We start from the raw sequence: 24,768 nt of genomic DNA, 5'->3' as shown, positions 1-24,768 counted from the left end.
CTGCATGTCAAAGAGTCTTAAAGTTGAACCATGCAGACATTTCACATGTCTGTTTGCTTTTACCTCTTTTCTGTTCGCAGCATCAGGTCTTATAACTTAGCACGTGTTGAGAACATTGCTATTTGAAATACCTCAGTGACCGTTTCCTGCATTCATTAGATTTGTTAGCTTTGCACCTGGATAACAACCTCTCACTTTGCACTTCACCGACTTATGAACACTGGGAGTTCTGACTATGGAGGAAACACTGAATTTCCAAATTAAATATTTAAACATCTGCTGCAAACGACAAGCACTGTGCATAATGCATTTTGTTATCATCGATCTGGATAACTCATGTGAATATCAACACCAGACAGGAGTTTGTTAACAGGAAGTAATTCTGACCGCCTGAACGCGTGTAAGGGTTGGCTAAAGGCACTGCTCTGCAATGCAGCATATCAGCAGAAAAGGCACACAATGTCAAAGGAATATTCGAGTGCGTGAGTCGAGACACAAAAGTCAGAGAAAGCAGTAGAGAATGCTAATCACCCACTTCAAATGAATGAGGGTTGTGAAAAATGATCACCCTGAACACTCGCTTACGGCTCAGGTTCAATGGAGGTGGTAAGAATGAGACTGTATCGTTTTATGGATCTTTATGTTGAAGAGGTCGACCATTAACACATTCAATTAAATTAATGCAAAGAAAGCTGCAATGCTAAGTGCTGTGTTTTAACCCGTAATTGTATCATCATACAGCAACATCAATTCAATGAGCTCAAAAACAGAACATTGCCAAACATTCTGTGCATTGATGCGAGATTAAAATAAAATGCAGGTAGCTGGCCAAGAAAGACCGCAGCTTTAACAATCTGACCGGTGTGGACTTAATGGCACCTAAAGGAGGTCGCACCTTCAATTTCGTTGTACTTGTTGCAATGACAATAAAGACATTCATTCATTCATTTATTAACTTAAAGTGCCAAATCTGCCCTTTTAGAGTAAAACAAACTGTGCAACATGAAATCTTGTCAAATGGGGGTTTGTGGCTTACAGCTTTTTATCAGGATGTGTGTGATGTTACAGTTAAGTGAAGGTCAAACACCATATTGGTGTATTTTTAAAACCCCTTCATACGGTCGTTGCTTTCCTTTTTCGTTACCTGGCTACAGACCAAATGTGCTATTATATATATTCAAAGCCATTTCCTTCTCAAAAACAGAGCCACTGTGACATAATCACATAATAAGTAATGATAATTAATCATAATTAAACCACTAGTTACTCAGTAATTTCTTTGCCAACATACACGTGTCATCCTACATGGTGGTGAGTATAGAAATAGCGCAGCACAGAAAGATATCACTGCTGTAGCTCTGCCAGCCTGAAGTAACAGGCAGGATTCCTGTCTTCAGTAACAGCTGAGTACACAGCACTCTGCTATTCTCTGCAGCTCACGTCCTCATCTCCAAACAACAGAGACTGGTCAATAAATTGACTCCATGTGGACCTGTGTCCCGAAAACTCTCAGTGCTTTTTCTAATGCACATCTAGCACCATAATGTAAGGCTGGCATGAGTCCCTGGCTGCTGCCCAGCACATACTCCATGTGTCACTCAGTCTCTTAATCATTAAGCTATTCTTGTGGTCGATTCTTGTCAGCGGCAAAAAACCTGATCTCAAAAAGCCCAAATGATTCAGACATTTACAGCCCAACAACCAAACTAATATGGTGGGAAACAGCAGCTTGGCTGAATGGACAGAAAGCCGGCTCGATCACCATGGTGAGGAGTAAGTTATAATTGGACTTTCAGGATCCTTCAAACTGCATCATCTATCTCTTCACCAACGCAGAAAAAAAGAAGTGTTGAATAGAGGACAGTGGTGGAAACTGCAGATGTTTTTATCATACAGCATTTGCAGAAATCCAATGTTAGCAGCTGAGCTCGGCCCAAAACTTTACATTGGCCCTGCCAGCATACCTATAGCACAGAAACACAGTGTGACAGGCATGTGAATTCATGGTTTACTAATTGCTGTGCATCTGTTTAACAGAAAAACCTAGAGAGAACAGAAAAAACAGCCAGAGTAAGGATGTCAGCAATTTTCAGATAATTTAACGTCCATTAAAATGAAATTCGAGATCATTTTTGCAACTGAAAAGCAGAAAGGTTTGGGGAAAGCTTTCAGAACTTGTTTGCATGCTTATACTCTATGCTGTCTTCCCTATTAGAGGCAAACACGATCAGCTACTGCTGGTTGGCTGCATAAATAAATCAAATTTACTATTCAAAACTGAGGTATCTTCAGCATCGTGCCTAAACTCACACCCAACAACTCAAATTTACTAGATCATTATCTGGATATATGTGACACAAAGGGCTGCATGGTAACACAGCATGGGATGTCGGCCAAACACCGATTAAAGATGTATGCAGACCTTTTGAGGACCTGGAGAGACCCAGAAAGCAGAAAGGAGGGAGCGTACAAATGTGGGCAGGCTGAGAGGAAATGAAAAGGCAAGAGGGAGGAGATGAGACACTGAGTTAGTGCTTCTCACTTTGAGGGTGTACTTGTGTTTTTAATCCTTCCTACCTCCAGCACTGGGATGATGGATGACGATGACAGTGATGGATGGCCTCCATGCTACTTTACCCCCCACGCCGGCTCCCCCCAGACTAAACTAGAATCAATTAAGTGGTGTGCTCTCGTCTGAGCTGTGAATGAGACAATCGGCAAGATATACATCATCTTCTCCCTGCCCCCCCCCCCCGTGACACCGTGTACGGCAGGAAAAATGACGGGCGCGTCACACGGGGTGAAAAACCGCGGCGAAAAGCTGAGAGCGAGGCCACGGTGGGAGACAGAGAAGTGAGTGGGACGATATTTTGGGCTGATACCAAGATTAATATCAAACCATGCAGTCACTGTCGTCCATCATTACGATGGAGATACGGCTGCAAGGGACGATTCTTTTCATTATCGGATTATCTGACCATTTCTGTCCTCTTCCTGATTAATCGATGAATCGTTTAATTGATAAAATGTCAGCATACAGTAATCTGTAGGTGAGGTCTTCAGATTGATAGTTTTTACACAACCAAAGTCCAAAATTATTCAATTCACAGCAATATGAAACTTCACATAGTAGATTCTTCAACCTGCAGAAGTGTGGCGCCTTTATTTGATAAATGAAACATTAATCGGTCACTAAAATTGTTGTTGACATCAATCAAGTCTGACGCAGGTGGTTTGTTTACCTTTAGTGTTCCTTATGGAACTGATTAACAACAACACAAACATAAATTGGAGTAACTTTAAGGATTCTGAGTGATTCCAATATATTATATTATCAAGTTTTTGGTAAATGAGTAGTAAACGTGGCGGTACTTGTAAGTGGGAGATGTACAGGTATTGTGGTTTTAATGGCATGGCTTTAACTGAACGACTAAAATAACATTCACAGTGGCAGTTGATCACATAATTACCTCTAAGTGATGGTTTATATCATCATAAATTAAATTTGATTACAACTTTAAATCATTCCTAAAAGATTTCTCTCTGCTATTAAACATTTTTAAACCATATAATCACATGAATGTAAATAAGAAAAGTGGCTTTTTGTTTCGTGTTGCTCTCGATAAACTGTTTTGCCAATTAAATGTGAGAAAGAGATGGAAACAAGCTAAAGTGTTAAAAGGGGAGAAAAACAACAAGAGATGGAGAAAAAACTGGAGACAGAAACAACAATAGTGTTTGAGAGAGAGCAGAAAAAGACAAAAGACAGAAAGAAATAATGGAATGAAGAATGTTTGTGTGTTCGTGGGTTCCTGAGGAGGAGTTAATCCACACGGTGGCTGTGGGTGAAGCAGGGCTGACAGCAGCAGCCTGCAGCTTTAATGAAAGTGTCTGTGGAGGGGAAAAGGTTTCATTAAAACCATATTGGAGGGCAACATCATTTCATCCTTCCAGCACCCCCCACCCCCACCCCACACACACAATCTCCGGGGAGCTAGCAGTCTCTCTAACTTCCCTATCATCCCATTTCCTTGACTGTCTTTTCATCTGTGCTGATCTTAAAGGCGGAGGGAGGGGGGGAATCATTGGAAGCAATGCTTGGCAGATGTGCTCTGATGCTCTCCTCAGCCCGTTCAGTTTTTTTGTGCATAAAAGACACTGCAGCCCATGTGGCTGTTATAGCCGGAGGAAACCTTCCCAGGAACAGACGAGGAGAAACTAAAAGACAGCTGTATCGCAGCTAATAATTGTTCCATGGGCGTACTGGAGATGATGGTTTCAACACTGTTATTAACTTTGCTGTCAAACATCAATATTTCCTTAAGTTGCACAGCAACGAGACGTCTAGCCCAAAAACGTCCATTTTAAAAGGAATAATGGAAACGGGGGCCATTATTTGTCCACTTGAATTTGACTTGAGGAAATGCAGAAGGAGGCGAGGAGGTTAGTAGGAGTGGAGGATGGAGAGGACTGGGAATACAACCAAGGTTAGAAGAGGTGTTTGGATAGGCCAGTGGCAGCATTAAGATACAGCAGAGGGAAGCAGATAACGACAGGAGGGCCAGCTGCAGGATTGAGACGCAGCCAGAGAGAGGAGATAGGAGGGGGGACGGTTGCGGTGGTGAGATAATGCCGAGGCCCGGCGCTGATAGATGAGGGCAGCTCCAAGGTCAGCCTAGGAGCGGCACATGACTGCATAACATTATCACCCAGCACTGTGGCACCAAGTGGCTGCTTTCATACATCCAAATCTGTGAGTGTGCAGGACGAACAGGTACAAAGTCTTGTACGCAAACTATGCTTTTGTATGTTTTTCCAGGCAAAACATTACAAAGAAACAGGAATGCCTTCAACTCAGACAGAGCTGACTCAAAAAGTAACAGCTCACTCCAGACTAGTTCCAAAAAAAGACCAAAGCCTGACCGTGAAATGACTCTAAAAACACCATGCAGCTTAATCCAAGTGTTCTGAGGCTAAACAAGTGCACTGTGGGTAGAAGTCCAATATCTATCCAGTTACAGTAGGTCCTCCTTTCCCTCCAGCGTGTGAAAGACACGGTCGCCTTTATGTGTGCTGTACAAGCGTCAGCCTCTGAAAAATCTAAGAGATGATGAGTTATTTGGTTCTGTTTAGAGCAGTTTAAGGATTTTTTCATGCCAACTTCCTAAATGTTTTCATTTCCATGCACAAAAGGTAAATAATGGTCCATTCCTCACCTCTTGGACTAATTGGTGCACCTTTAGTTAACACAGAGATAAGCACATGCTCTGTGTGTACAGGGGGGAGGAGTCAGTCTCGCTGAGAGCTGAGCTATGAAAACCATGCTAAGTATGCAGGCGGTATGCAGGGAAGGCAAGCTCTCCAACAATGATCGAAACTACGCTGGGGAGGGAGGGAGGGAGGGAGTAGAGGAGGAGCGGAGGTGGTAGAGGAGCATAATGAAGTGAAAGAGAAGGGCCGGAGTGAAGATATGGAGGGGGGAGGAATGAAGAGGGAGGAAAAACGAACGCAGAATGAAGAGGAGAGGGACAAGAAGATAGAAGAATAAAAGGGGGAGGAGTGAAGGGGGGAAGGGGAGCTTGGGATGAGAATGGCGGAAAAGAGGGAGGAGGGCAGGGGAAGGATTAGAGTGAAAGGAGGAGGCAGGACAGATAAAGTAAAGGGGGGGTGGAGACGGGGGACAGACAGCTGAGGATGAGGCAGCAGGAGAGGAGGAGAAACCTAAAAAGAGAAATCTAGAGGTAAGCGAAAAGGATGAGAGGAAAAGATGAGAGGGCACCAAAGAGGAGGAGGTAGAGTCGAAAAAGCAGCCAGAGGGAGAACTTTGTTCCTGCGCAGCTCTAGATGTCTGTGATGCTCCGGCTGCTCCTGAGGGCGTTCATAAATACTCCACTTTCAACTGCAAACTGGATGCTGCTGGGCTAATAAAGAGGCCAGTGAAAGTGGAGGGGAGCAGTTCAGCTCAACAGATGGCAAATCATGTGTGTGTGTGTGTGTGTGTGTGTGTGTGGTCAGCCAGTGAGTGTAATCGAGGAGCAGTCTTGCTGGATGCAGGAGCCAAAACCTCATTGTAATTTGTGTCTGAGTGCTTGTTTTCCTTGAATCTTCTTAGACTAGACACACTTTAGCACATCAATAGGCAAACATGTGCCAAAGACGAGCAGAAGAAGAGCCAGACAGTCTGCAGCTCGTAATTCCCACCAAAGATTCAGTATCATCTGTCCAGCACAGGGGTAAGATGGTGTCATGAAAGACAGACAGACAGAAAATTAAGGGGGGTAAGGTGGGAGAGGTGAGTGGCACCCCAGAGCAGTAGACACACAGCCACCCAGACAGCAGCTAAACATCAGCCATCAACTGTCTGCGTCCTCACACCTCAGGCTCCTCTGGTCTGCCACACTGACACACACACACACTAAGTCTTCAGACCACCCTGGTTACCAACAGGACAAACTCCAGTGGTTCAGCTGACATTGGTGATTATTTCAATTAATCAATCCACATCAATTCGTCAGTTATTCAGTAAAAAAATCTCTAGTCAAATGTTTGTTTTGTCCAACCTAGAATCTAAAACCTGAAGATATTCTCTTTACAAGGACACAAAACATAGAAAAGCAGTAAATCCTAATATTTGACAGACTGGAACCAGAAAGTCTTGGTATGTTTGCTCGACACTGTGTGACCTGTATGATTATCCACTACTGAAATAGTTTGATTAAAGGTTTGCTTTGTGCCAACTGCAGTGTATCCTGTACTTTCACACTACAGCAGGTAAAGACAACAGTGCTGAAGGTCAACGGCTAAAGATGAAAAACTGCCTCACGGTGGGCTGACAGAGAGCTGATGACTTTATTTGAAGGTAATATCAGTTTTCTGGCTCCCTGGTTGGTCAAACACCTTCCTTCTGTAAAAAAATAATAACATTTGGGACACACTGGACTGAAGAGCTCACTTTAACACCTGAACCATCAAAAAACAAAGCTCATATCACATTACAAACACATGTAACACACCGGTTACACATAATCTGTGAAAATCTCAGTTAGACAGTGACCCCAGTAGGAAAAGGGAACGCGGCTGTTAAAGGACAGGTCTCTGGAAATATGTTTACTGGCAGCAGTCAGGGATGAACCCACATCTCATCATCATCATCACCATATAAAAGTAACGTTGGGTTCATACCCAACGTTAAGGAAGTAAAACAGAAAGTCTGTTGCTCCATGTGGTCCCGTTCAGACCGTGAAACACAAGGTGCACTGCAGGCGTCACTATCACTCATTGTTTGCCTGCTACACTTTGACAGATGCCTTGCACTGCAAAAGTTGTCAACTTTTTCCCCCACTCGTACTTTATGCCAAAAAACACAAGCTAGGCAGGAATGTTTCAGTTCAAAAGTGTCTCTCCTGAGCAGCTTGCCTTTGTGGGAAGTCACTAAGGATTGAAGATTATTTTCACTTTTTGGATGGTGGCAATATTTTATCATGGTATTCAATTTCTTTTTTAAGTTTTGGGAGGAGAAGCCTGTCGTTTCATGTGACTAAAGTTAACACTTTGATATTAACTAAACGACGTGTCCTTATCAAACAGAGACATGGGAATGTAGTAGGGACTTTCAACAGCATTTAATTTAGAGAGAGGTGTTGGCAGTGTGGAGGGACGGGGTACATCGTACACACTTTAATAAAATAACTGCTAATAAAGAAGCAGCGCCTGATGTTTTTGCATCATTTCGGCTGCCAGGTCAATGGTGTACGTTTTAAATTCATCTTTTTGATTACTTTGGCTGTTTGTCAGACACTGAGACTTCAAGTGCATCTCGCCACATCTTCAGTAAAGCTGATGTGAATAATGCTCGGTTTTTGGAAAATAACCCACAATGACAAGACAAACAACGCAGCTGCCTGTGGAATTGGAAATCACAGCAGAGTCCCTGACAGACTGTTATCATACTGAACAAATGACAAAACGTCTTATACCAAAAGTTTTCAACACAAAAAGACGAGTGGTTTACTTGCTGTGGAGGAAAAAAAAATCTCTCAAATGTCTGTCTGGTTGGCATTTGCACTCTTGGTTAGTAATAGCCTGGAAGTAAGATCCCTAGAGATAATGCAGAGGCTTACTTTCTAAATGTAAATGACTGGCAACCAAATGTCATTGCATAGCAAGCAAGTGAAGAAGAAACAACAGATAATGGAGCACACTGCAGATGTCATTAAAGCTACAGGCAAATGTGGCCTGAGCTACAGGGGAGATGAAGCAGAGGCAGCTTATATCTTTGACAGACATTGATGTTAATCAAAGCAGCGTTCCTAGAATTGCTTCTATTCTTGAGCAAATATGACGTTTTCCTCCAACAAAATCAAAACAGTTGCATAGAGAATAGTGAGAAGTAGCATGAAACTGGTGCAAAGGGCAGATGATCTTTTGTTACCCTCTTATCTAAAGACAAAAATCAGCAAAGTTGTGGATATTATCAGCCAAATGATAAAAACTTCTCCTGCAGAGGAAGTTAGGCAGACAGGCAGTATGTTTTCAGTCCAAATGGCTCAAAGCACCAGTGTTCTGTCATATATAGATATACGTCACAGTTGTCGTTCGTGAAGGACTGGTTGCTACGGTGGACTGTGAATTATCTAAGGGGCTCGGAGCGACGTAAACAAGTACACCTTGAGCTAAATATGACATGTGGGGGCGACTCAACGGATGGTGCAGCTAATATGCAGGGACAGTATCGGGGGTTCTCCACACTTCTCTCCTACTCAAATTCAGACGTGGTGTCATGTGCATCCTCTGAATGTTGCACCGGCAGACACATCGGACAGTGTTGTGGAAAGGGCATCACTGTTTTCCCTGCTTAATGACACAGCGATGTTCATAAGAGAGCAACACGAGCATATGCGGACGTGGGAGGAGATGAGTCAGGACAAGCATCACTGATGACTGAGTCCAACAGGGGAAATTAGTTGGTGGACTAAGGAACAGCCTCTCTCAGTAAAGTGTTTTGGTGCCACGGGAATCTTTAGGAAGTCTTGTTTTTTGAAGTGCTGATGACTTCACATACTACTGCAGAAGACAGTAGACAAAAACCCACTGTGAGAGCCAAGGCAAAGGGATTCATAGAAGGCCTTCTGAAGATTCATGGAATGCCTTTTGAGGTATGAAAGAGTGCTCACTGCTCAAATCTTCCTCCACATTTCAGAACATACGTCTCCTCTTTAAAATAGTTACAGACAAGGGGAAGTTTGCAAGGGACATTAAAGGAGTCAAGAGAGCAGCTGACGAGTTTGTGGAGTGGGCCAATGGAAAGCTGCAAGAGAGAGAAGTCTGTGAACTGGAAATGCCGACTGTCCAGAGTGAGAAAAGGGTCAGCAAAAAAGAAAAGAAAATGGCAGGAGAGCCTGTAGAAGATGAGCCACTAGCATCACCTGATACTGACTTCATGTTCAAAGTACCCAACGTCATGGTAGACGCTGTGACAGACAGCATTCATAGGAGGTTTTCTGCTGATGCAAAACTTTACTCAGATTTTGTCTGGCTGGACCCAAGAAACTTTTCTAAAGTGGGGGAACACAGGCTCCCAAACTCAGCTTCCTGGGAAATAAGGAAAGGTCTGCTTAGGTTTGACAATAGAGCGACAGTGTGCACATTATATGATGAGCTGTCTTGCATCCCAGTGGGACAGGCTAAGGATGTCCGCTCTGAAGGGTTACACTGTCAGGACAACCAGTGAGGTGTTACAACGAAGTGAGGATGAACCCTCCAGAGAACAGCAGGATGAGGAACTAAAGAGCAAAACTTCCTCCTCTCCTAACTGATGCCTGCCATGTGACTGGACTGGCCTGCAAGTTACAATTTACACTGTCCACCACACCAGTAGCCCGTGACAGAGGCTCCTCAACAGTAAAAAAAAAAAAAAAACAGGAGCACTTTAACCCAAAAGCAGCTGGAGGCATTCATGCTAAAGTGCACTGGAAAGAAAGTCTCATGTCTTTGGACGATGACACTGTCATAAACAAAGTGGCACAGACCAATGCCCTGCTCAAGCCTTCTTTCTGTTTTACAGTCGGCCATGTTTCCTTGAAGCTACACTCATGTACAGGGAAAAATAGACTATGGCGTCCTTAAAAGCTTATACTGTGGAACACAGTTGCAGAGAACAGTCCAATACTTTGCCTATCTATAATAAACTGTTATGAACTAAGTTGCAGAGGCCAGTGCACTCCCAAAGAGAGAAACATTCACATTTATTCATGTCTGAGGGATGTATATGTATGTTTTACTTTATTTTGCTCTTTTTCTTACTGTCTGAAACTGAATTGGAAATGATGATGATGGTGTTCTAGAGACATACACTGTGAATGGCAAGGGGCTGTAGAGACTTGCACAGTAACACTATCATTATAAATCTCCAGTATAACAGGCTGTGAAGTGAGGTGGGTGGTCTGAGGCATGAAACTCGACGGCTGAAAATTAGTCCCACATCGGCCCTGGTGCACCACATGGAGAAACGTTACAGATTCGGCTGCTTTCACATGTTGTGCTGCAAGCTTAATGGACTCTCTCTCAGCTTAAAATATCATAAAGATGCACCAGATGTAAGATGAAGGAAGATGACAGGACATATACCGTATTTACCGGACTATAAGCCGCTACTTTTTCCCCACGCTTTGAACCCTGCGGCTTATACAACGATGCGGCTAATCTATAGATTTTTCTTCACTAACGGCCATCAGGGGCGCAGGAAGTGCAAAAAACGAGACAGACGCAAGAGGTCAATGCAAAGAAGACGACGCTAGTTTTTGGTGCACTCAACGCAAAACACAGCACGACACGCAAAATATTTTTCACCAAAGGTGTGTGACAGACATGTTCTGAGGCTCTTCAACTCCGACACTGAAGAAGACGACTTCAGTGGTTTCAGTGCACAGGAGGAGGATGAATAAAAACATTCATGACTTTTCTGTTTTGTTCAATCAGCCGTTTTACTGCCGTGTTATTTATTTTTAAACTAATTTATGATGGTATTGCATAATCCCTGTTGTGTGGCACAACATCGCGCTGGTGATGATTATGACACCAGTGCACCATCCACCCCTACAACACAGGGATGTTCCTCTGAAGTTGACCTTTCCTACTTCTGCTCTCTGCCATGTGCAGCATCTTTTCTGCTGAAACTTCCCATGTTGACGCTGCAGGGCAACTGTGTCAAAGCTGCAACCGACTCAACATCCCCCTCCAAATCTCCAAGATCACCACAGTCTCACCACCTGGCTCAGGGCACAACCCAGACTCATTTCCCAATTTATTGCTGACATTTACAGGGGGGTGGTGGAGAGTCGTGTTGTTCACAAGGCGATGCTTGTAGTATCTGTGTGGGGCGGGAAAAGGATTCTACATGGAGCGCTGGGAGGGAATCCTGCAGCATCTGTGTGCTATTACAGTACATTATCTTGTCAGAGAAAGAAGATGAACAAGTGAAGCAAGATGGAGGGAGGGATCAAAGGAGGTAGAGATGTAATTGGAGTGCAGTTAATACTGCTGACAAGTCAGTTTGGGGCTGTTTTCCCACTTTGTCATTGCCAGCTTGGAGGCTAAGGAGGGTGGTGTGTGTTCCCCTCAAACAGGAGGATATCTTCATCATGCACAAACATTTTAACTGACTGGATCAGGATTAATACACTGCCGAAACCAGCGGTTAATATACTGTACACCAATGCAGAGGTACACGATCTGCTCTAAAAGATCCTAAAAGTTTATGAGATCTACTGTCATTTATTGGTTGCATATCCACACAAGGCTGAAATAAATAAAACAGAAAAAGTCTACAGCGACATTGTCAGCAGCACAATCCCTTCTCCTACAAGCAGGAGCAAATGGGAGGACATGGTTCTCGGATATTTATCTTGAGGTTATTTAATGTTAATAAAAATTCTGCGGGACGAGATTTATTTCAGTGGCACGGCCGACATTAATTATGAGAAGGGAGGGATCAAATTAAGTCTGTGTCTCCATTAGTTACAGCAGGGGCTGACAAAGTCTCCCCCGTTTCTGAGAAAAGAAACCGTGAATCAGCCAATGTTTCACTCGGCCTCTGATGAAGGGCAGGACAATGTGAAGGGCTTAACAGATTGTTCGAGGAAAAAGGACAGCGTGGGGGACAGAAAGGGGCTGGGCGCCGTCGAACTTTACAGAGAGGGGGAGAGAATAAAAAGGTGATAAAAGCCTCGGGTCGGGTGCAAATAGAGTTGGAGAGCAAGATTAGGAGGATTTGAAAAAAGAAAAACACAACGCTGTATTGAAGAGGGACAGAATGGTCAAGATCGAATGTTATTGATGCTTGATCTACAGCGCTGAGCCTCACTGGGGAAACCAGGCAGGAGGTGTGTTTACAGTACAGTAACAGTGGGTACATAACGAAAAGGGAATGGGTTGTCTGCGCAGAATACACAAATACTCACAAATCCTTGAAAAAGAATTAACGTCGACCCTGAGCCTATTTCAGCCAGCATGTGTTAGCATACATAACAGCATATTCTGTATGTTGTTGTTATGGTGCTAAATGAGCAGCGCCTGAAGGTGAAGCTTCCAATTTACAGGACGATTTACACCCCAAACACTCGGCCATGAGCTCTGGGTATTCACCAAAAGAGTGAAATTACAGATGCATGCAGCCGAATCGCTGGATGTGTGAATCTTTAGAGGGGGGGGGGTAAGGAGCTTGGACATCCAGAGGGAGTTGAAGTGGTTTAGGCATCTGATCAGCATGCCTCCCAGACACCTCCTCTCATGGTAATCCAGGCTGATTCAACTGAGAGAAGAACCTGGGGCAGATTTAGAACGCAGCGGAGGGATTATTATTTAGATCCATTTTGGCCTGGGAACACCTTGGGATCCCCCAGAGAAGCTGGAATACGTGGCTGGACACGAGAACGTCTGAGCCTGCGGCCGCTGCAACCCCATCAAGGATAAGAAGGAAGAAGCAAGGACGGACAGATTTTGTTTATAAAAAGGCAATTTCTTCTATGACAAGTATGATAAGGGAAACTTACAGAGATTTACACCACTCAAAATAATCCCTCCTCCAAATCCAGTGGTGAGGACACTTTGTCGTAATATGAACGTCACTCTGAGTAAAGAACCTTTTAAACCAGCTTCAAAGGCCAACAAGCAGCATATATTGCTAATGTCGGTGCTCTTCTATTCTAGCTACCTGATCTGTTTTACCTGAGTGTTTTTGGCCATTTTATGTTTTATTAGTGAGTCTACAGTAGAGAGAAGGCAGGGAATGAGAGGAGAGAGAGAAACACGGGGACCAGAGTGCAACGAGGGCCTTGAATCGGGGACGTTACAGAACATGTTCGGTGCCTTAAACTCCTGGACCATCAGCACACCTTCATCCAAATGATTCATTAAAAGAAAGATACATAAAATACATAATAAACTGCATCTTAAACATCGAATGTGGATGACTCTGACTCTGACATCTGGTCTTGCTTAGGTTTGTTGAGTGCACTTTACCAATGTCCAATTTACCAATTTACCTCACTCTGCCTTTCAGATCTGCTGGCATGCAAGGTTGCCTTCTGCAGTGACAAATAAATCATTACTCTGTTGGCAATTGAGTTAATTAAGATTTTTATGTTAGCTCTGCATACTTGTGCCTTTCGCTATAAGCAATTTCCATAATGCATCTTGTAATAGGCAGCCAATTCATAGGTAGCTACAGAGGAAGCACGTTTTCAGGGTTTGACAGTTTCTACTCTGACTCACACACAGGCTGCATATCCGAACCAACCCATTTACTATCTGGTGAACTAAAGCTAGTTAAGCATTAGCCACTTTTTAAATGCACTCTTATGTGGGATTTACAGCCTGACGGCAAGTCAGTACAGGAGAAAGTGGCAAGTGTGTAGATAAAAGCGACACAAATACCCATCACGCTCAATTGATCCTACAATCCACCCACCTCCAATGCAGAAAATCAGACATAGAGGGGTAGCAGCAGTAAAGAGAGGGAGGGTAACGAACCATGCACGGCTCATTCTTGGCTCACTTTTTGACCTTTCAACTGTGACCTTAAGAAAAAGCCTCTGAACAATATCTCTGCGCTCAAGGCAGACAACAGAAAGGGCTCCAAGAAGACAATAAGATGATTTAAAATGAAAGATATTACACAAGAATCTTATTAGCAAGAATCTTCACCACAGGGAGATGACAAACAAACCTCTAATCTTCCCTGAGAAAAACCTTTTATAACAATTTGCAAAATTCATGCCGTTTTATTGACTGAAAAACACATTTCGCATGCACAAGTTCTAGATCCCATCGTGTGCTGTGGTGTCTGAGACTGCATGGTTTTCAATAGGCCCCTGGTCATCATGTCTGAAAAATGTGGTGATAACCTTTATGGACTAGCAGATGGCCCTGTTCTGTGCTTTCCACTGCGAGGTGCACTGAAAGACTCTCCATCTTGTTCTAAACTTCTCTAGAAGTGAAAGTTCTGAATCAGGCAGATGGTGGCTGTAACATTTTTGCATTATACTTTACAGGGTTCCCAAAAGTCACCACACCTACGATAAAAGAGTCTCCACATCCCACAGCAGAGCCCACATATCTAATGACTGAACAATTAAAGCTTCAAAGCAAGAAAGTTACCAGATCTCTCTCATTCCACTCAGCATGTGACAGTAATTGATTGTACAGCCAAGACAAAGAGTTGATTAATTGGTCAATCAACAGAACATTATTCATCAGCTATTTGGATATTTGGTTCATTGTTTAAGAGTACACTGAGTATCTTTGGGTCTTTTAGTATTGTTAGCACATAAGAACACAGAAGACATTATGTTGGCCACTAGGAAACCAGACTATTAGAAGTAAGGTGCATCAGTTAATCAATCCATAACGGAAAATAATACTTATTTGAAGCCCAAATTGATTGATCAGTCCAATCCCACGTAATAAGAGCAATTTTAGGCACCCAATGACAAATGGCACGCAGAGAGAGCCACAGCTGTGTGGGGTCAGTGGACAGTATTCAATCAGGGAATGAATAACATCTCCAGTTGTGAGTGAAGGGCACCATCATTCAAGGCACCATTCACTGGGAATTAAACGGCAGAGAGCAACATCAGTCACGGACAAAAATATGAAGCTAAGGGTGCAATTGAAGAAACCCTCCAACAATTCGATGGGCTTTGCGCTCCCCTGCCTAAAGACACTTCATCTAACACTTAATAAGTGTGATTAGTGTGTGTGTGTGAGGCAGATGACAAGTACAGACTGGGCTCGTTCTCCATGTTCCCGCTCACCAAAACTTTGCTCTGAGCTTAATAAGAGTAGTTAATGTTATGGATTAGATTCGGACTGTGATATTAAGTGGGATAAAGTGCGCTGGACCGATCCTGAATGGTGTTGCTCCTTCATTCCAAAAGATCTGACTGGATGAACTTGGAATCTCTGTGTCAATGTCATTTACCATTACATCCTGTCGCCCTGACTGTATACTTAATAATTATCAATACCACCTGCCCATAAAAATGTAAATTCTGAATTTGGAGATGCATGTATAGCTCCTGCTGCTGTGTAAAACTCGACAGGGGCAGTCCGGGCCTGCTGCGCTCTCCTGTGCCACGCAATGGGAAACTCTCCACCTCATCTGATCATGAAGATAAGTTAAATATTTTGAATAAATGTTCACACTCCATGGCTTTAACTTTAACTCTATTGCCTACAGAAAGCATAAAGGTTTGATTATTTCAAAGCTCCGTCAGACACTGATCCATGCTGACATTTCACTGGCGTGCTATGACATTATTCCCCCAACCCCCCCCTCCGACTCCCACCACTCCCTGGCGATCACATCACCTGTCTGCAATCTCGAGTAAGCACGACTAGATGGTATGACAGCAGAAATCATCGCCCAACCCTAATACAGAAGGAAGCAGCCCAAGAGACACGATTTTGTTTCGTCTGGCCAAACAGGACATGGCAGTGTTACGTCTGCAGCGTCATGCTTCAGAAAAGTGACTCGGCCTGTTACTCAGATGTGTTTAAACGGAGGCGTTACTCCACTGTTGCTGCGGTGAGCGAGGACAGTGCACAGGCGTGTGTGGAGAATGGCAGCCAAGTTTGCCAAGCTCTTAATAAACTGGAATTGGCTGAGTTCCCATGTGGCTTCTGGACATGTTCATTGTTACTGGCTTTGGTTATATTTCACAGTAAAAGCTGGTTCTTTAAAGACACTTTTTTTTTTTTTTTTTTAATGGATGAAACCACTTTTCAGTGAGTTTTAGAGTAAATGAGTTAGCGTGCATCTCTCTACGTGTCAGTCACTTTCATAAATAGAATGCAAAACATTATTTCCATTATTATAAAAAAGAAATGCCTCACAAATGTCCTTGCTGTGTTTAAGAGGCTGCATAGTGTGGCAGAGCTGTGTGCTGATAAAATGCACTTATCATGAAGTAAAGACAAAAAACTGTCTTAATGCAAGACACGTCAGCTGAGGAACACAGTTATTAATCCAGCTGGATTAACTGGATAGGCAGTTGAGCTTCTATATCTTGTTAACGTCAATAAACTGAGACAGGTTAACTCCAGCTGTCACTAATTAAAAGGTGATATGTAAGACAATGGCCAAAACAACACTGCAGAGTTCATCCGTCTTTCTACTTCATTTATTTGTCCGACATTTGTTCTTGTGATTATCCGTCATTCCCACCTATTTCCTGCTGGATGTGTGTTTAAACATCCTTGTGAGGGCTCACAAATAAGGGTGCCATTATAAATACCAGACAAAGGGGGTGGTGGGAAATATGCGGAGACAGTTCTTAAGTAAATACAACAACCGCCACGTTATGAGTGCAAATAGTGGATGTGTGTATTTCCCTTTGCACACAGTAGCTGGAGTATTATATGCACAGTCTACGTCAAATGCACAAACAACCATGTAATTACTTCAGTGAGTCATTCAGCTTAGCTGTATCAGGTAATAGCACTGCCTCACTGCAATGATTACAGCTTCTCATGTTAATGTGTTACTGTATTGATCCCTGCAGGGACAATTTCATAATAAGTCAGTGTTTGCTGTAATTTCACAAATTTCTTAGCAAAAGATCCAAGTTGTCACCAATTTTCTTGCCAAGTAATCTGAGTTTTCAGTGTGATGCTAAAAGGTTTTATACTTGTCGTGTTGGAAAAGCCTCTGTGTGGACCTGTATAATCATGTCACAATACATAGTGCGGAAAAAAGCACTCTATAAAACGATCAACTGAGTCCAATCAGTGCAGGCAGTTATGAATTTTAAAAATTTATTAATCACTGCAGTCATTTATTGAGTAAAAACACCATTTGCTTGTTACAGCTTTTAAAAATGTGAAGATTTTTTTGCCTTTTTTTCATCCCTAGAAATCAATTATCTTTGGAGAGTTAGATAGAAAGTTTTCATCATTATTTTATCAATCTGGATTCAAAGGACTCTGTCATTATAAAGTTCCCCGATTTGTCAGATTTACATAATTCGTTGAATCAGCCCAAAAAAAACATTCTCCATTAGTTATTTTATCTGTTAACAGTTTTATCTCTTCTTTATTCATGTACTGAAATGAATGTCAGTGTCAGAATAACGGCTGAAACTATTAGTGGAATAATCATTTAGCAAAAAATTAAAGCAAACCTAGAGTTAACCGTTAACCTATATGATATATGAAAACAGTTACTGTAGCTGTTTATGTGTGGTGTGGGTGAGATTAGACCTCTGTGGTAGATAAAGACGCATCACCAGAGCTACAGGATCACGTGGCCTTTACAGGTCACAGGTCAACACCGTACAGATGATGGCCCCCAACCGGCCACCTCACCAACACCGTTTACCCTGTAACCCTCCAATGATGCACCATTAAAATGTACATATCCTTCCTCCTGTCAATTTGTGCACTCACGACATAACTACACACTCATGAAAAGTGTTTCTATGATAAGAGAACACTTAAGTGTACATTGAATCCCAGATTAATAAACTTCCATTGTGTTTTCTAACCAACAGTTAATTGGCGGCTGCAGACAAAACATTGCTATTTCTCCCCGTTTCCCACTCCAGTCCCCTCAGACGTCCCCTCAGACACATCTAATCTTCTCATCCCATGCTGCTCAATCTTCCTACAGCCAGCAAAGCCAGATTAATGAGAAATTAATCTGTTTAATTCACTGTAGAGGCCTCCTCTCCTTTTAACCTGATAAGCTGCTGCCACACTCAGTCAGATGATGATAGTAATATGTGTAATTTAGAAGGGCCTTTATATTACACAGCAAGGTAATCTCAGTGTGGATTTCATCTGACGGCGACAGAAAAGCAAGATTAAATGGCTATTTAGTGGTTTTTCTCTCTCTCTCAATCCATATGTAATGGTTTATCTCGCACAGCCGGGGAACATCGGAAAGAGTTCTGCAATAGTTAGTCCATCATTCAGTTTGTTTGCAGACAGAAAATGAATGAACAATTTTGTCAATTCATCTTTTGAGCAGAAATGAAACAATGCTAATCAATAATGGAAATAATCATTCCAGAAACACTTGATGAATTAGTAAATACAACTTTTTGAGCAACACTTTTTTCTACTGGGAGCGAGTTGAACTTGAATTGTTTTTCCATCTGTAATCAACAGTTTCCCCCATTCATTTCTGAGAAGAGTAATTAAATCTGCAAGAACAGCATGCACAACACAAAGTGCATGCGTGTATCAGTGTGTGTGTGTGTGTATGTGTGTGTATCAGTGTGTGTGTATCAGTGTGTGCCTATCAGATCGACAAGCGACACCTGGTCGTGCAGCGCTACACGTATTGCTCCACTGTGGTTAGCTATTTCCTGCTTTGCCATGTCATTAGTTTGTTATCAGCTTCTGGCTCACAGGTGACTCATGCACACAATGAACAATGATGCCATACATCAACCGGTCGCCTGGCAACCAGCATAGCTCCGACTGACTGTGCAGAACGAGAGGCTGATTGAAATCTTGGAAAAGTGAAGAGACTGTGGGGAACATCATTTTGCAAAACTTTCTTTTAGAACCTCGACAAGGCATCAAAAGTTACATGAAAGTGCAAACTAGAAACTAGACGAGTCTGTCCTTGCTTCAGTACTTTGGAAATGGTAAGCAGAGACAGGTTCTTGGTGCGGCCAGGAGGAGTGTCAGGTTTGGCTTTTTTTTTTTACAAAGTGAAGAAGTAAAAAGAAAAAAAAAAAAAACTTTCCGTCTTTCGTTAAGCTGCTTCTTCTTGAGGTTGCTGAGGAGGTGCGCTGATGTGTGGAAACATCTTTCTGTTCATCATCATGGAGAAAGAAAAAAACTCAACAGATCGAGCTGATCTGTGTCTTTACCAACGAGCACTTCCCTCGAACTTTCTGGAGCTGCTTTACAGTAAAAATATCCGGCAGTTTAATGAGTAAAAACACTGATGTCTGTGACGAAAACCTCTTTTTATAGCATCTGTCCAGTATAAATCAAGACCGTGATATTACTTCACACTCATTTTGAGGTCCGCAGTTGCAGTCAGATCACACACTAGTTCACAACATACGATGATCGACATAAAAGCATTGATGATTTATTGAAGAGATTTCAATCAAAGGTGGAATCCACAAGCAGAGTCTGAGTCAGAATAGAAAAGAAAAAAAAAAAAACTAGGCGACATTATATCTAATTAAACAGAGAGTTGTGTCGATGGTGTGAGCATGTGTTAATCAATATGAAAACTATCTGCTCTTACTGTCAAATAAGCCAATCACTGTTCATTTCCCAATACAACTTTGCTCCCTCCATTGTGGCTTTACTTTCTCTTTTTTTACGTAAATCAACATTCACTTTAAGTCTCTTCGGCTCACTTGCTACCCAAGTAAAACAAATGCCTTCGGAGCTGCTGCAGCAGGCCCACGCTGTCCAGTGTGACCTCTCTTCCAAGTTAGATACCTGTGGTTTCCCTCCATTGTGTTGTCAAGCCAGAGTCAAACCATTTTCACACTGGAGGAGCCAAACCAAAGCCAGTTTTCCTGCCAACAACAGCTGCTGCCATAGCAGCACACTGGGAGGTCCACTTTATGGGAGCGGGTCACTTCTCTGAAAGGCGCAATGAGAACAGTTCGCACCTTATTTTCAGCTGTGTGTACGTCTGTGTGGTTGAGGAAGGGTGTCGTGCGCTGTAATGAATTTCATCACATAACAATGTGCGGATACAGACTGCACTCAGACTGCCACTGGCATTGTTCACCTCCACTCACTGTAATAGAAAACAGAACTAAAAATATCTGATTCTGTAAAACCCTGCTGTGTTGCTGTAAAGTTTTGCTTACAAATTCCTTTAAAGTCTTTAAATCATACAATACAGACGAACGTGTGCTTGTGTAGCCGGGCGTCTGTGCTTTTGAAGGAATCGTCGACTGATCCCAGCACACCTACCAGTTCATCACCATAATCCTCAAATACCTCCACACCACTGGCACAACCTATATTAGGTTGCTAAGCCCACCGCTGCCGAGTTGGCAGACACACTGATTAAGATTAAGTCTACTTTGTGGAGCTGAAAAAGCTGTAAATCTTAGGTTTACACAGCAGAAAGAGGGAGAGGCGGAGGGAGAGGGCGATCACACTCGAGTGCATTGCTTCAAAGGAAACTTCAAAACAGTGATGGAGCACATGGGAGACAAAACCTCAGGCAAGAAAAGTCCGACACCAGACAAAGTCTGCACATATAAACTCTAAGGTGCTTTTATAAGTATCATTCATACCGTCTAGCTCTAATGATGACACTGTAGTGTGACTAACCACTGTGGGCCTTACTTTGGTCGTCTGTCATGCCATTCTCTGGAGATTCAATGGGAAAAGTCATTCAGATAATCAATTTGTGCATCTGGTCAAACAATATTTCATAGTTCAGCTGAATAAAGTTCTCTATCAGCCAAACGGGCAAAATTCCCCAAAGTAACAGTGCACTTTTACAATTACGGTGCTCTCCTCAATTCGGCATCAGAGATAAAAAACCAAACCACAAGCACGTCAGCAATGTTTCAATTTACATAACTTAGTCGGCTCATGTTCCCACGGGCTTCCATCCAGGGAGGACAGTAAAACATTTCAAAAAGTTGATGTTTTCCAGAGTTATGTTGCTCTTTAGACAATCACACACATGCCGAATACAGCAGCGGGTCAAGGTTCATGGTAAAACACGTCGTATCCTGTCCTAGCAGACACACTCATTAGCTGACAAGCGGGGACGTGGAAAATGTGCCAGATTTGAAACGGAGTTTCGTCGAGATTCGACTCACCCTGATTCTTCTCATCGCAGCCACAATCTCCACTCTGCTGCTCGGCCGCGTCACGTCCAGACTGCCGATGTACTGTTGTCAGAGAGGGGGGGGGGGACGGACAACACGTTAATCAAGCAATGGTGGGATTTCACCTGGTCTTCATTTACCTGAACGGTTCAAGTGTGCGCTCAAAGTAATGCGCAACTCTACATTCAATCTCCCAACGACTCCAACTTCCTTTACCAGCCAGCCAAATGACTCAGGATTACATTCCAGGGCCAAAAAGTCGTTATTTCACATATCTTGTCCATTTTTTGAATATAAAACCTATAAATGGCAATAAAGCATTGAATATTTAGCTGTTAATTCAGGGTGGCAGTGCTCGAAAACACGTTACATTTTAACTATCTCCACTTTATAAATGGGATTTTTTTTTTTTTTTTCTTCACCTTTGCCTCGAAGTTGATCCCATGCTGGAACGCTTCCTCGTTGTGCAACGGGATCCTCAAATCATGCCCATCATCAACGAGGTTATACTTGGTTTTTCCAGGCATTTTCAAACTGTTTGGTACTCCGCAGTATCAGAGGAGGGGGGGGGGAGACCTGGAAAGCACCAACGGGGCGGTTTAACAGGGAGTAATCCAGAGAGAAAAGAAAGAAAAAAACACACAATTCCAAATCCGGTTAGTAACGTTGCATGTTCTCCATCGCAGCGAAGCGTCCCGGCGTTGCAGCGCTCGCCGCTCCGCCGTCAGCAGCGGCCAAGCGGCGGGGAAGAAGTTGAGCGGCGCTCCGGGGAGAGGAACGTTCACCGCGACGGCTCCAAAAAAAAACGCGCTCAGGCGACCAGAAGCTGCGACACGCGGGGACAGATGTGCTTTTCCCGACTTTTCCTGTGGTGAGTGTGTGGAAGTTGGTTGGGTCCTGCCCCTCTTTCCCCGCCGCCCCCCTCCCCACCCACCTCCAGCATTGAGGGAGGGTGTGATTGGAGGAGTCCGGGAATCCCACCTGTTTCCATTGGAACAGAGGCCGCCGTGGCTCTGCGGAGGAGGGGCCCACAGTCTGGTACCTGCCCCCTTCCTCCCCTCCTACCCTCCACACACACACACACACACACACACACACATGCAAACACAGGCACTCATGGGAATAACCTGAACGTTCATGCAAACTAAGGAGTGGCCTACTGTAGATCCACATTTCTATTCTGCAGACGCTTTGGTATTAACAGAGGTGACACATTAACGTGCAGCGTCTTGGACACAAGGAAGATAAATTACCTGTTGGCTAATGCAAACCTGTGACTAAAATAAAAGAGGCCAAGGCTACCAACTACTGGCCGGATCTGCTAGTACCTACTGAGGGGTCATAAAAGATTAAAATGTAAGAAATGTCTCGCTTTCACTTTTTCTTTCTCTGCCATGTGCACATCAAATGAAACCACTCAATTGTTCAAAGAAAGGCTTCTATAAACCACCCTGTCTGTGAGCCGATCCCATTATTTATACATAAACCCCTTAATGTAAACTGAAAGTCTGTTAAATCTCTGAAATCAATTACTGTTTCCCTTTTTGCATCATTAGTGTGCAGGCTGCTTTAATCAAACACTCAGTTTTCTAACCTTAATCTCATAGAAATAAGCATGTGAGTATGCTAAATAGGCAAGTATGCGTGGAGGAAAGTCACATAGACAGATGAGAGGTGTATCTGACTGTCCGCAGGTGCAGTTATATCAATATGGGACTTGAACAATGCTACAAAAAGTGGCTTTCCTCTCATACTTTCAGTGTAAACACTCCCACTGTGGCACAAACATACAGCTGATGTTGCCAACGTAGGACAGTGATAATATGCTCGTGCTGCCGATCATTTAAAAAAAACATCCATCCACACATTCTGTTCAAGCATGTGGAATAAAAGCACCTCCCGTACGAGAGAGCCTCCATACAGCACGGTGATATGTGGTCAGCAGACGCAGCAGAGCCGTGTTCATGTTTAATGCAGTTGCCATGTTGTATAATGCACAGACCATCTGTGTCACCCTGGGAATAAAGACGCAGCGCTTCCCTGAAGGTGGTCCCAGGCGGGGAGGGCAGGGGAGGGGAAGTGGGGCAGCAGTAATTCACATTCTCAGCACCTCTTTGAAAATATATAAAGTACGGCTGCTAATGGTGTCCTGAGGCCTGATAGCAGGATGATGGTGCTCGTAATTTACTCAGGATGTTATGGGTTCAAAACTGGCATCTGGCCACCAAATTTTGTCGGGCACCATTTGGCCCGGGGTTATTGACTTGCATAACTATATGCAGTGTAAACAGAAAGTGTATACATATCGCCACTCATGAAAATTAATGAATATCCTACATTTAGAATGAATTGCAGTGTTATCTTGGAGCATGATACTCTGTTTCCAGTGGTTCAATTCAGAAATCTAGTCAAAATCTAACTGATTTTAGTTGTGTTTATCTTTTAACTTGTTTTATTGATTCATTACTGAATTACTTTTACCATTTTCAAGCATTTTAACATCACAATTTATAGTGTACTTGTTTATTTCAGTGAACTTTGTAAAGCACTATGAGACACTCTGTTGTGATATTGGGCTATACAAATAAAACTGAATTGAATTGAATTGAATTGTACGTTTTAAATTCTTTTTAGATTTTAAAATGTTTTATTGATATTATGTACTCAGGTCTCCCTTGAAAATTGAATCTCGATCTCCGTGGTACTTACCTGATTGAATAAAGGTTTGAAATGCAATAAAATGAAGTGAAATTCATCAGCTGTGTTCATTTTGAAAGCTGTGTAGAGGAAGCATTCTTGAACGGAAACAATGCGAGATCTCTGAGGTTCAAAAAGTTTTCAAGCGTATGCTGACAGCGAGGCCCGCACAGAGCTCACACTGTTGCCTCTTTTTTCAGTGTTTTGAAGGAGGTCTCCATTAAGATTGCAGTGTAACCGTTTTTTCTTGAGGTCATGAACACCTTACTCTCATGAGAGCCGAACAGCTAAACGCCAGACAAGAACAGATGCTGTGTCTGCATGAGGAATCATTGAATACAACCAGTCCCCCTCTCAGGGACCCCATGCGCTCTTAAGGCTCTTTAGAAACGATAGCGAGCAACCTAATCCCTGCCTGGTCTTCAAATACATGTTGATCTGTTGATTAGGGCTTTGGATTTTGAAGCATATGCTCCCTACACGAAGAAGGTTTTGGAGATGAGTGCACAATAACAGCATGGTTCCACTTTAAAGCCAAAAAGCAACATATAAGGCTTTTATAGGCACATACTGTAGCAAAAACATGGCTGCCTTACATTAGCCCCTCTCTGCAGAGGACTGACAGAGCTACGTCACAAAAGCTTTTTACAATTTGGGCAGACCTCAGCCTGCCGGTGCGTGAGGTGGCCTTTATTTAACAACACCAGTAATCCTACATAAGCCCCAGTGTGTTACACGTATT

The 24,768-nt window shown here is 43.0% G+C and overlaps 1 protein-coding gene across 1 annotated transcript in view; it reads right to left on the bottom strand.

Annotated features, from left to right (window-relative positions):
* Positions 1-21,872, bottom strand: part of nos1apa (nitric oxide synthase 1 (neuronal) adaptor protein a) — a 163,947-nt gene extending 142,075 nt beyond the window's left edge. The window contains exons 1-2 of the mRNA XM_070832417.1: positions 21,752-21,872; positions 21,321-21,392 (exon numbers count right to left, since the gene is read on the bottom strand). Of these exons, the coding sequence (XP_070688518.1) occupies positions 21,321-21,392; positions 21,752-21,856 (177 nt within the window). The 5' untranslated portion in view covers positions 21,857-21,872. The remainder of the gene's footprint in view (positions 1-21,320; positions 21,393-21,751) is intronic.
* Between the last annotated feature and the right edge of the window lie 2,896 nt (positions 21,873-24,768).

Source organism: Pempheris klunzingeri, chromosome 6 (genome assembly GCF_042242105.1).
Source record: "Pempheris klunzingeri isolate RE-2024b chromosome 6, fPemKlu1.hap1, whole genome shotgun sequence".
Taxonomy (NCBI): domain Eukaryota; kingdom Metazoa; phylum Chordata; class Actinopteri; order Acropomatiformes; family Pempheridae; genus Pempheris; species Pempheris klunzingeri.
Note: the sequence above shows the minus strand (reverse complement) of the source record. Positions and strands in the feature narration are given on the sequence as shown.